General features: G+C 38.2%; 1 protein-coding gene across 1 annotated transcript in view; it reads left to right on the top strand.

Moving 5' to 3' along the window:
* The window catches only part of MED13 (mediator complex subunit 13), a 54,356-nt gene that overhangs the window by 20,714 nt on the left and 20,556 nt on the right, over positions 1-13,086 (top strand). The window contains exons 4-9 of the mRNA XM_086762865.1: positions 6,493-6,638; positions 7,237-7,434; positions 8,366-8,560; positions 9,480-9,642; positions 9,950-10,060; positions 11,780-12,463. Of these exons, the coding sequence (XP_086618991.1) occupies positions 6,493-6,638; positions 7,237-7,434; positions 8,366-8,560; positions 9,480-9,642; positions 9,950-10,060; positions 11,780-12,463 (1,497 nt within the window). The remainder of the gene's footprint in view (positions 1-6,492; positions 6,639-7,236; positions 7,435-8,365; positions 8,561-9,479; positions 9,643-9,949; positions 10,061-11,779; positions 12,464-13,086) is intronic.

Below are 13,086 nucleotides of genomic sequence, written 5' to 3'. Positions count from 1 at the left end.
AAGCGTATAATGTAATGTGTCGTAGAGTAGAGGACGATGTAGTGCATCTTGAGTGTGTGGTCAGGTATGCAATTCCTCGAGACTTATTCTTTGGCTATTACCTTTTATTTTCTATCCTGTGCCGGTTGCTATAGTGTTGTCTCTCGACCTGATTAAAGGAAAAAGAGAAAAACAACAAGTAACTGAATATGAAATGTCTTAGGGCTTCATAGTGTATGTGTGTCACCTTAACTTTCTTTGTATTTAAATTTTTATTTCCAAAAGAACCTATTTAATTGTAAGGCTGTGTTCTCCAGCCCAGGAATTTACCATAGAAGGCAACTGTCACTTTTTAAAAAGGGGCTTCCTTGATACTTCAATTTTATTTAAGTGTCATACCGAAATAGTCTGTAGTGAAGAATAACTATTTGGGGATGCTTCTATTTGGGCAGCTGTGATGCATCAGTTGGGAACTCTCGGGTCTGTTGCTGCTGCTGCTGCTGCTAATTGTTGTCAGCCAGTCATGATATATTGATTCCTGGTCAAAATGCCCTGAAGGATTCTGGAGGCTGGCCAATATGTACCAATTTTTGGCAAACATTTTATAACAGTCTGAAATAATGATGCATATTAATTAAAACCGTAGCTGATGTGTCTGTGCTCCTAAACAAGGTGTGTCTACCCTATTGAAAGGGAAACAGTAGAAACCTAATTGGGACAGCCATTAGTTCTGGGACAGTAAGCTTGCTTTGCAATGTCCATTTTTCTCACGTAGGAAACAGCAGTAGAAAATATATAACTTATAATAATATAAAAATATTTATAAAAATATAGTAAATATTTTGGTAGGGTTAGCAGGGCTTTGACTTGGTGTACCGCTCTTGGTTCAGTTCAGAAGTAATTTACAAAGACAGTCTGGGAAAATGTGAGATGGTAACTGAAAAAAAACCCAACCAAACCAAAAAAACAACAACAACAACAAAAAACCCAACAAAAAAAACCCCAACAAACAGAAACTGTGTGGTGATTAGGGCTAAACCATCACACAACCAAAAAAAAACCCAAAACCCCAAAAAACCCACCAAACAAACTCCCTCAAAAAATCAAATCAAACCAAAGCACCACCACAACAACAAAATAGTAATAATAATAATAATAAAACAAACAAAAAACCATTCTTTCTTTCAGTTGAAACATTTGGATGCTTTTCTGAATTTACTATTAAAAGTACTGTAGGGTTTTTTAGTTGGAGACTTTCTTGTTGCTTCTGATGTTGCAGTCTCCTTCCTGTCAGCCAAATACTGATTTGAAGTGTGCAGTCTAGTGAAGTGTGGATTAGTGAGGTTCTAATGCAGCTCATGTTTGTGAAGCACTTTGAAGATATAAAGCTCTACGTAAGTACTAACGTGGAGGAAAAAACCAGACCTAATTACCTTTTTATCAAGAAGATATTTTCAGATGTGCTAATGGAGATGTAGGAACCCCATGTCTATGTGAATTTTAGTGTGCTTTCCCCTCTTACCCTTCAGTTTCTCTTACAAAGGTAGAAGTTGTATTGAGATTGCATCGGTTTCTGTTTCTTTTCACATAGAATCATAATCCTTCATCTCCGAAACGAAAACATCTTTGTTTTGTAGGATTAGAGTGAAGAGGGAGCATGAGGGAATAAAAAATATTTTTTATACAAATGGAGCATAGATGAGGACTGAAGGTTACTTAAAATAACATTATTTCCAAAGAGTGGGGTTTTTGTTGTGGGGTGTTTTGGTTTTTTGTTTGTTTTGTTTTTTAAAATTTTGAAGTTGCTTTCAGTATTGGAACTCATTCTGACTGAATTCCAGTGTGTTCAGATCAAAATTTGTGAAGAATACTTGTTTTGATGACACTTCATAACATCTGTATTCAGAGATCCGTGGGAAACTGGATTATTGATATGTAAATTCTGTGATTAGGACTTTAATGAAATTAATTTAATTAGAAATATCTATGGAGTAAGATCATATTCAGGATCAGGTGAGAAAATTAGATTTTTGGGAGAACTATGATTTTGTTTTCAGAATTTTCTGTTAAAATTCTGTCCTTTGCTCGTACATGCTATGTATGTGCGTGCAACAATACCTGATCGTAATTGTAGAATGAAAAAGGAGGGGATTTCAATACTAGCTTTAAGACAAGCTATTGTGGTTTGTTTTGTTTTTTTGTTTTGTTTTTTTTTCTGTGTCTGCACCTGATTATCTCTGCATGCAGGACAAACGTTCTGAGCGTTGAGGTATAGGTATTTTTTTATATTTCAATCATGAGATACCCTGCACAAATTATCTAGTGATCTTCTGAGCTACTTAAAGTGTCTGCAAATAAAAGCATGGGATGAACCCTGCGTTAGCAGACAGGAAACCACCAGCGTGCTTTCTGTCATTTCATCCTTGACTGAATTGTAAAGGTAATTTGCCTATTTACCCCAAAGTAATAAGTAGTTAATTTTTTTCCTTGATTAGCATTTTTGACTGTGAGGTGAGGTACTGAGAGTAGGAGAGAGAGACTTAGAGAAATGGTGAAAAGATATGTATAGCTTTTTTTTGTGTGTTTTGTTGTTTTTTTAAATAGGTTATGGTAAGGTTTGAGAAGATTAGCTGAGGTTGAGGCAGCATTGTGTACTAGCAGTCAGTCTCTGGAAACTTAAGGAATTGGAGAATATACGCATGTATTAATTAAAAAAAAATCAATAAAAACCATGTATGTTTAGAAAGACTCTTGCTAAGTCCATAAGAGTGTATGTAGCAGCACCCAGCGACTTAGAACTCTGTTTCTTTGTTTTCCTTCCTCCTTTTCTCCACTCCCCTGCAAAGAGCTTCAGTATGGTTTTGAATTTTTTTTTTTTTTTAATTAGGATTCTTCATTGTATTTCTTGTGATTATTTCACAGGCGTTGATATTTCCTAAAGTTTTGTAACCTAACAGAAATTACAATGTTAAATGTGAAGAAACAGTTTCTGAGCATGGCTGCTAGGAAGAAATGTAGTGGGATGTTTGAGTGCATAAAGTGTTAGTTTTGCCTTTCGTGGTAACATTTAGTTTAAAGGCTCATGTTTTCAGGAGATACTATGTGTACCATGTGGGAATCTGTTTCCCCGAGCTTGAGTTTAAGGGCAGCACCGTTTTTATTTACGGTGTATTTCTGCTATGAAACAATATTATCCTGTTGTGCGTAAAATAACTTTGCACCTCTGAAAGTACTGAAAAAAAAACTCGCGATGGTATGCATCGTTTTGCTGTTTAACATATAAATTTATAACCAGAATTAATGAAAATTTCAGAAGGTTTGGATTTTCTAGAACTGTAGCGTGGCAGATCTGCTCTCCCTGCCCTACGAGCAGCGTGCTGGCGGCTTGCGTGCCAGGCCGGGTGCGTGATGTCAGTGACAAGGGCTTCTCTCTTGCTTTATTACTTGGTTGGAAACTTCTCCTGCTGAGCGAGGGGAGAAAAGAGTTCTGATTCGGGGGTGGTTCATGTTCGGCTTTTTTGGGTTTGGCTTTTGCATGATGACCTTTGAATATTCCTTGTTGCTTCTTTGGACTGGTTTTGCAGAGTAATGAATTGAAGAGCTTCTGTTATCATGCTGATGCTTCTCTTTGTCTTGGTTTATTTGAATTCCATCAGATTATGCTACAATTGTCTGCCCTTTATCTGTGTAATAATGTGGTGTTTACAAGAGACATAGCTTAATTGCATTTAAAGTGTATTTAAAGAATATGTGCTTTTAGTTTTAAACTTTGCCTTGCTTATGCTGAGCTTCTAAACTGTCATTTGTCACTCAGAACCAAGAACACTCTCCAGTCTTTCACCTTAAACCATCCAATATGATTTAAACATAAAATTCGATTTGAAGATCAGCATTCAACTATTTGCATAAGGATTAACGTTTAATCAGATTTCCGTATAGGAATTTAGTGGTGTTTGCTGACCGTGTGACTTCACTTGAACTTGAAATCATCAACAAGATGCTCAGCTCCGTCATCGCTGCGTTTTGGAAACTAACCTTACTGGGGTTCCTGAGCAGTTTGTTATTTTACCTGCAGGGAGTCTTCTGTCTGGAGCTGGATTGCTGAAGCAGTTGTGCTATGTTCGTTGTCAGTGAACAGTGATTATTCACTTGTATGTCTGGATCTTCCCCCCCCCCCCCCCAAAATACAATTAAAATTGAACAGCGGATTAGCAGACCACCACAGCCTTGACGCACCTGGAAAACGGTTACGCCTCAGTCAGGGCCAGCCGCTCAGAGCAGTTCCTCATTGACTTCACGGCCTGCTTTAAGCTACTGTAATAAAAATGTGCTGTGTTTCCTGTTCCTCCTCGAACGGTTTGTGGGTTCTCTCATCCTTGAAGTGTTTTATGTCCCTAATTTTAAATCTGCTGGCAGGCAAAGCCGTGTATTTAGCACTGCAGCCCTCCTTCCCCTGGTTGTGGTGACCACCCCGGTGGCTGCTCTGTGAGTCGTTGGGGTGAGACTCAGTGAACCGATTTATCTCTGTTTTCCTAGATTGAAGGACTGTGCACATTCCAGAAACTTTTTTTTTTTTTTCTTACTGTTTACTGTCCCACCATCTACCTGCTAGTGGAGGGAAGAAAAGTCTTGGAAATTACATTAAAGATGGATCCAGTAGCTGCACCTGGGAGGCTGCATTTTAATGGGGTTGCTCGGATGCCTGGAGTTTGTCAGCTCTTCATGCCCTGGAGCTCTCTCTGTACCTTTTTCAGGAACACAGAACTTGCTTTGCGTTCTCATGCTGTAGACTAAGAAATGCAAGCGTTTCACGAGGTCAGAGAGCATGCGTGCAATCCTGGGTGTTAGTTGATGGGGTCTAATTTTGCTTTTTGGGGAAACAGTGATATTGCGTTCATACAGTCTTTTCAGGCTACAGTAGTTAGTGCGTGGAGTGTCTTTTCCATTGACTTAACAAAAAATGCACTACTGTCTGCTATTTTGACTGACTTAATTTATCTGTTTCCCTTGACTTGTTGTTTGTGGGTTTGTTTTTTTTTTCTTTTTTCTTTTTTCTTTCTTCTGAGACTGAGCAGGTGCTTGATGTGACCCTCCTTCCAGAGGAGGGTTTATTTTCTGTTCAGTAGTTTATGAAGTGCTTTTAAGGTTCTCCTTGACTTTCATTCTTTTGTTACTGAGATGGCGGACCTAATTTAATACCCAATGTGAATAGAATCTTCTTGCTTTTAAACATCTGTTCTTTCCCTATGGGAGTGTATTAGTCTGGCAGACACTTGAGAGAATTTATAGCCAATATAAATTAAAATTGCTGTGCTTCTACAACTTATTTAAAAAGAGGAAAAAAAAGTTTTTGCAGATGGAACTGAGTATGAAGATGTACTGCTTCTTGCGGCATCCTGGCAGGGATCTGCTTTTTTGCTTTCCAGCTCTATTCCTGCCCTTTAAAATTGGTGAAATATATTTCACATAAACCACTGAATCGATTTGGATGCAACAGAAAATATTTTGTTAGTTGTACTTGCAGGGCTTTATCCGTATTTTTGTAACAAAACAACAGCTAGCAGAGCTGCAAAAATGGGGAAGTCTATGAAACATGATCTTGGGAGGTTGAGGATTTCGTGGAGTTGCGAACAAGTAACTATGTACAGCACTGTGAAAGCAGCGTTTAATTCGGAGTTATATGAAGGAGATATGTTTGTATTTTGCTATACAGGACTGTTTGGTTTTTTTAACACTCTGGACTGAGAGAAGCTATCAGTGAAGCATCTGGTATTAAACATTGATACTTGCTTTAGTGACTTAAATTAACAATGACTTAGGCTATGTGTTGGTTTTTTTTTTAAATTGGATTGTATCTTCCCTTTTGTGTTTCGATACATGATTTCGTTTCATTTTTTGTTGCTTAGTTGGCTTCAGGAGCATACAGATAACATTCATTTATAAAAAAAAAAAACAAAACCAAACAACCACGTCTCAAAGCTACTGCCATTCTTCTTTCCCCTTTTAAATAAGTGACTTGTTGCCTACTATTAAATACAAATCTTAAAATACAAATTCTACTTAGTGGATCTGTGACAGGAGAACCTAGATACTACATCATTAAAATAATGTATGTTCAGAAATATTTTTATAGATTTGAAATAAATATCTAAGATATAAAAGTATTAAGTTATAGGGGTTTTTGTCTTGCAAAAAAAAAAATGTTTTAAATTTCCTCCAGACCTCAAAATGTAAGGCGTCAGTCTAAAGAGATTGAAAACTTAGAAAACAACAGACACTGGTTGATCTTTGGTTTTGTCTCGAATGCTGCAATACTTTGTAAATGCTCCCAGGGAACATGTATTTAGCATTTTAATGCTATTTAGATAGAAGGGATTTCGGATTGTTTCATTAATGAATATTTTGGCAGGAAATGCCTTCAAACTGGTGGGAAAGCTATCAAACTTATTTTAAGTTCTATACTTAAGAATTTTTTTCCTCTCCCTCGCACCCTCCCCGCTTCTCTTTCCCCAGTGAGCACTTGTCCTGCTCATTCACCTTCTTCTTACATGGAGACAGCAACGTTTGCACCAGTGTGGAAATCAGCCAGCATCAGCCCGTGTACCTGCTCAGTGAAGAACACCTCACTCTCGCCCAGCAGTCTAACAGCCCTTTCCAAGGTAGGTTTTGCCGGTCAGTAGTGAGTACTAAAATAAACCAGTCCTTGGAGTGGCTCGTGTTGGCTATAGACTTCGGTTCTCCTGCACGACCGCACGCTGCCCTGTTTATTGATGCTCAGTGTCCACACTTGCTTTTTTTTAATGCAATTTAACAGCAGCTCTGCTTTCCTAATATGGACAAGACTAAAAATGAAACAGATTCCTTCCCTGTATATACATTGTTGTAACTGGACCAAGCAGAATTGAGAGGATGAGGAAACACTTTAACTCTGTCAGAATTTGAAATAGTGTTTCTTTGTCCCACCTGTATGTTAGAGAAGCCTTGCTAGCCAAGAGGAAAACTTGTTGCTTGTTTAAATAGATGAATTTGTAACTTTTATTGTGGTACCTTGATTCTTACAGTACACATACATTCAACAGTGTGTACCTATTACCAACAATTTGTGCGGTGTAGTAAAACGTGATTAGGGTGCACTCTGACTTACCAGTTGTAAGTTGTTTGTTTGGTGTGGCTGAAATAACAGTAATGCTATTTCAGTAGGGAAGAGTGAATTTCGGTTAGGTATGATCTCCAACGTATGTTTATTTATCTTTTTAGTTATTCTAAGTCCCTTTGGATTAAATGGCACGCTCACAGGGCAGTCATTCAAGCTTTCTGATTCGTCAACGAAAAAGCTTATTGGTGAATGGAAACAATTCTATCCTGTCACATCTAACTTGAAGGAAGGATCTGAGGAAAAACAAGAGGAAATGGATTGGGAGGATGATTCTTTAGCTGCTGTTGAAGTCCTTGTTGGTGAGTGGTTACCTTCTAGTTACTGAAATAAACTGACCAGTTAGGTCTCCAAAATTCTGAAGGCAAAAGTGCCCACATTTTGTTCTTTTTGCACCCATTTGTAGTTGCTTTTGCTCTTCTGTTTAATGCTCAGGCCTATTTAAAATGAGTTGCTGCTTGAAGTGGATTTTTCAGACCAGTTAGTAGGAGGTGTTTTTATTTACGTGCCATAAGAAGTGAGATTGTTTTAAAAATAAATAAGTAAATTGATACTAAAAAAAAAAACAAACCAAAAAACACTTAGACTATCACTGTTGACATCTGAGATGCATCAAAAGCATGTTGTACTATTTCAGATTCTGTGCAAATTCAGAACAGAACAGACATGCCTTTCAGGGATGCCTTCAAAACCACAATCCTGGAGAAATTAATGTACTCAGGCACTGCATTTATCTGCTGCTGTTTCTAAAATCTAAGCCCCTAGGACACAGTAGTTTGTTCCTCTGCTGTGGGCTATTGACCTTTGATTTGCTAACTAATGTAATACTTTCTCTGTAATGAGTGTTACAGGCTTGTTTTGCAGTAATGGCTGGAGACCCTGATGGTGATGGGGAGGGGAATATTGTCAGTTTTACCTGATACTAAAAAGTACGTTCTCAGTTGTCTTTGTAAAACAAAATGATAGAAGCAGGTAGTAGCATGTAGGTGCCAGGGCTGTCTCTGCCTGTATATATAAATCCCTTTTTATTCATTCACTGAAATCTTCTGTGTAAAGCAAGTCATAAAGCAATGATGAGGGTGACAACAGGGACCTTTTGTCCAAGGATAATGCTTTAGTAGGTAGAAGGGTAGGTAAACTTGCAAGTGACTGGTGAAACGATCCATTTGTTGATTATTTTGAATGTAAGTCTTTTGGTAAACATCTGTAAAATCTGCTTGCTCTCTTTTTCAGCTGGTGTGCGAATGGTATACCCAGCATGCTTCGTTCTAGTTCCTCAGACAGACATCCCTGCTCCTAGTACTGTAGGGGCATCTCACTGTTCAACTGCTTGCTTGGGTGTCCACCAAGTGCCTGCTTCCACAAGAGATCCTGCCATGTCTTCGGTAACTCTGACTCCACCGACATCCCCAGAGGAAGTTCAAACAGGTATAACAAAATGAGCTTCTGCACATGGGAAATCATATTGATGACTTCTTTAAACCTCGCCGTGTTTGGAAAGGATTCAGATGTTCTCTGTACAACTGACTTATGACTGAAGAAATGTGATTTTTGGTAACAAGTTTATTGAGTAGAACCAGTTCTTATTGTTCAGTTCTGGGCAAAATTAACTTGAGCACTTTTGTAAGTTGCTGAAATGAGGACTGCCTTTGATGTTATGCTGTACTTCAAATTACTGTGCTCAAGTTATTGGGTTTGTGTGTTTTGTGGTTTTTTTTCCTTCTCTGTGTGTGCATGTATGTATTCTGGCATAGCTTTATAAACCTCATTGTGTGTCTCAGTCATTAGTGAGCAGGGTGATGTTTTCAGCCTTTTTCACAGTCCAAAGAAGATTCTTTTGTAGTTAAGTTTCTAGTAAGGCTGTGTGCCCTCTGAGCTGTGTGTGAGTAGTGGTTATGGTAAACTGCTTTAAGTCAAAGTGGGTAAGGCTTTACGTACAGTTCTTGTGCAGAATAGGTTTTGTTTGTTTTTTTTTTTCCCCAAGATCTTCTGTTGCTTTAGTTTGACCCTTTTAAATGATACTGTTAAATTCACTAACTTTGTTCAAGTTTTCCTGATGTACAAGCAATGTTATTTTCTTTTTCAGGTCTATAGTTTCTTGGACAATAAAGACTAGACAGACCAGTTATAAACATAGATGGTGTGCTTCTCCCCTCTCCACCCCCGTGAGAGGGAACCACGTTACAATAATTGGCTACTATACCTAAGTTTTCTATTTGTTTTTCTTTCCTAACATTGAGATACTTTCCTTCCTCAGATGTTCCTGTAGTGGTTAAATTGGAGTAATAGTGGTTGTAAGTGTATCACCTCGTTGTCTAAAATGATTTCCTCTGGTGCTGCTTTTCAGTTGATGCTCAGTCTGCCCAGAAGTGGGCGAAGTTTTCTTCGGTTTCTGATGGATTTATCTCTGACAGTACTAGCCATCATGGCGGCAAAATACCTAGAAAGCTAGCCAATCAAGTGGTGGACAGAGTTTGGCAGGAATGCAATATGAACAGAGCACAGAACAAGTACGTACTCATTTTGTGAAGCTAAAAATACCCACAGTATCTTGTGTTTTCCTTGTAGAAAGTAGTTCTGTTAAAGATGCTGTGCCTGCTGGTAGAAGGTACTTTACTCTTAGTGAGAAAACATTTTAAATAAGTTAATTTTTTCCTAACTGGTAGTTTGTTTAGTTCTCATTTCAATATGTTAGTAAAAGGCTATTTATAATTTGTTTACTGAATTCTGTGTCACAAAACTGCTCTTGAGGTCTGACAGAAGATAAAGGAAGAAAGTATGTTGATCCCAGATAACTCTCTTGGTATTAAATCATAGGAGGAAGTATTCTGCTACATCAAATGGTTTGTGTGATGAAGAGATAGCTGACAAGGTAGCATCCTGGGATTTTGTTGAAGCCACGCAGAGGACAAATTGCAATTGTTCAAGGTATGGTACTTGGCAAACCTGCAGTCCAACAGCGTACATTGAGGTTGAAGTGCTCAGGAGAAGGCTCATGATGACTCCTTTAGGAGTAATTAAGCAATAGCTGCTTGTAGGAATGCTGTAACAAAATTTGTATCTCGGATCCTGAATGTCATTGTAGGTCTTGAAACTCTGCCCAGTTAGATAATGCAGAGTTTTTATTCAAGTAAATCATCTGAGTGGACCTACTGGCAGCTCAGTGACAGTTTCTGAGTCTGGGGCTGGAATTCCTTAGGCCTGTGTTTCGGTAGAAACGATCTCATGGGCAACTTCCTAAGGCTGCTATGAGAAGGGAATGTCTATTTATTTAGGAATCAAGAACCTTTTCTAGAGGGCTGTGGCATTAGCCTTGAAGGGAGAAAGCTAATAATAAAGCTAATAATAATCATCAGCAAGATGATTACAGCATTGTGTCTTGATGGATATGAAAAAAAAAAAAAGGCATAACCAAACCTGCTTTACTTTTTGCAAAATATGGCATTCCATGGGTGGTTGATATGAAACTGCTTTTCTGTTAGTTGGTTGCCAGTAAGAAATGCTTTTTTTTTTTTTTCCTCGTTTATTGAAACAGTTGATTTAAATTCTGTGGAAATACTTGTGTCCTGAGAAGAGCTGGGAGATGGAGGAAAGTGAAATATTCTGATAAAGGAGAATTTAGATTTGATAGCACTAGTTAAGAGAAAACAAGCAATTAACCGATGTGTGTGTTAGAAATGTGCAGTTGCCTAAAGAGAAATTGCAAAGACTTAAACCCCTTGTTGTTCTCTGTATTTTGAATTCTAAGTGGTGAAAAATGTGTGTGTATGAGAGTTTAAAGTAAAAATACATTTCAATACCTCTTATCTTTTATTCCTGCCTAGTCCTGTTTTTTAATACAAGTTGCATGCTTCTTAACTTTCCTAATGGAAGAGTGGCAGAGAATGCCCAGGCACCAAGGGTGTACGTGCAGTTCAGTAGCTTAATCCTAAACATTCCTTTCTAGACTGTGGTATTTCATGTCTCTCATTCTGACAGATTATCCAGAAAGTTGGCATCTTGAACTTCAAGATGAAATGTTTAAGCTCCAGTGCATTTATACTGGGGGAAAAAAACCTATCAATGCAGTTGAGAAATAGAATTTTTCTTTTTTTTTTTCCACACTTCCTAAATTTGTAGGTAAATACAAAAGCTATTTTGAAGATTTGTAGCTAGAACTGAGTTTGGCTTCTAGATTCTTGATGTTAATTTTCCGCTCCTTAACCGATAGAGACTTGGACAGTGCTACTGGTCAGTACTGATGCTTGAATTCAAGAAGTGATTCACTAATTCGTTTGTTGTTCTATTGATTCATCAGGGTTGGCAGAAGTTACAAGCAACAACGTGTTCATGTGACTGGCTATTTCTGTTAAAAGCAGTTATAAAATACTGTCTTTTGGTTGTGAAGATTATGTCTGTGTCTGGCTTGTAGGACAGCTTTTCCAGGTTTTTAAAAATAATATTCTAAAATCTTGCAGTGCTACTCAAGTCATTCAGATGAAGTTATGGTCAGAAAGAGGCAGCTTCACTTCAGAATGGCATTACTTTCAGACTTCTGTAATTGGCTGTTTAATGGCTTGGAAGCTGGTTCTTATCTAGTGAAAAAGAACGTGATAGACATATTTGAAAGATTAATGTGAAATATTTTTCCCGATATTAATTCTGCAGGCACAAAAATCTCAAACCAAGAAATTCAGGTCAACAGGGGCAGGCACCACCTGTGGGCCAACAACAGCAAGCTGCTCCAAAGCACAAGACAAATGAGAAGCAAGACAAAGGGGATAAGCCACAGAAACGCCCTTTGACTCCTTTTCATCATCGTGTATCTATCAGTGATGATGTTGCCATGGAGGCAGATTCAGCAAGTCAGAGGCTTGTGATGACTGCACCAGACAGTCAAGTGAGATTCTCAAATATCCGAACTAATGATGTAGCAAAGACTCCTCAGATGCATAATGCTGAAATGGCAAATTCACCTCAGCCACCACCGCTTAGTCCTCACCCGTGTGACGTGGTTGATGAAGGGGTAGCTAAAGCTCCTTCTACTCCTCAGAGTCAACATTTCTACCAGATGCCAACACCGGACCCCTTGGTTCCCACAAAAACAATGGAAGACAGACTCGATGGCTTGTCTCAGCCTTTTCCAGCTCAATTTCCTGAAGTTATAGAGCCTACAATGTATGTTGGTACTGCAGTGAGTTTGGAGGAAGATGAAGCTGATACTACTTGGAAGTATTATAAAGTTCCAAAGAAAAAGGACGTGGAATTCTTGCCACCTCAGCTTCCCAATGATAAGTTGAGAGATGATCCAGTAATACCTGCTGGACAGGAAAACATAACATCAGTTACAGAGTAAGTAGTGCCTAATGCTATAGTGATAACGTGATGAAGTGAGGAAACTGAAAGGCTAAAGCCAGTAGTTTCTCATTATGAGCGAGCTTGTCGCTAAAGCATAACATTGTTCTCATCAGCTCGAGCAATGACACTGAGCGTGGGAGCATAACTAGCTGTGCTGTTCGTGTACAAGAAGGTAATACTGGTGAAATGTGAGTACGAGCACAGTCAGATATGTAGTAAGACTTTCCAGCTTTTTCTCATTAGGACTCTGATTTAGCAGATGGCAATTAAGTTTATTTTTCTACTGTAAAATTAATCTGTAGCCAAATTATGCCTAGTTGGGACTTAAAGTCCAACACTCCACCTTCCACCTCCCCTCAAAAAAAAAAAAAGCCCACAAAACTTTCTCATTTTAATATTTACTTTCTTCATTATTTGAAAAAAGCATGGATGGTCTTGTCTGCAGACTTATCCTGTTAAAGATAAAGTATCTTCTACCTCAGTTCTGCTTGCCTGTCTTCAGAAGAGCTGGTCTCTAAATGGCTGATGGGAATGGTGAGGAAGCTAATCTAGTTTCCTGAAAGATGTTAACTTTAATTTAGACTGTAACTACTTTGCAGTATCAGAAATTTATATTG

This window comes from Chlamydotis macqueenii, chromosome 19 (genome assembly GCF_036417535.1).
Source record: "Chlamydotis macqueenii isolate bChlMac1 chromosome 19, bChlMac1.mat, whole genome shotgun sequence".
NCBI lineage: Eukaryota > Metazoa > Chordata > Aves > Otidiformes > Otididae > Chlamydotis > Chlamydotis macqueenii.
Note: the sequence above shows the minus strand (reverse complement) of the source record. Positions and strands in the feature narration are given on the sequence as shown.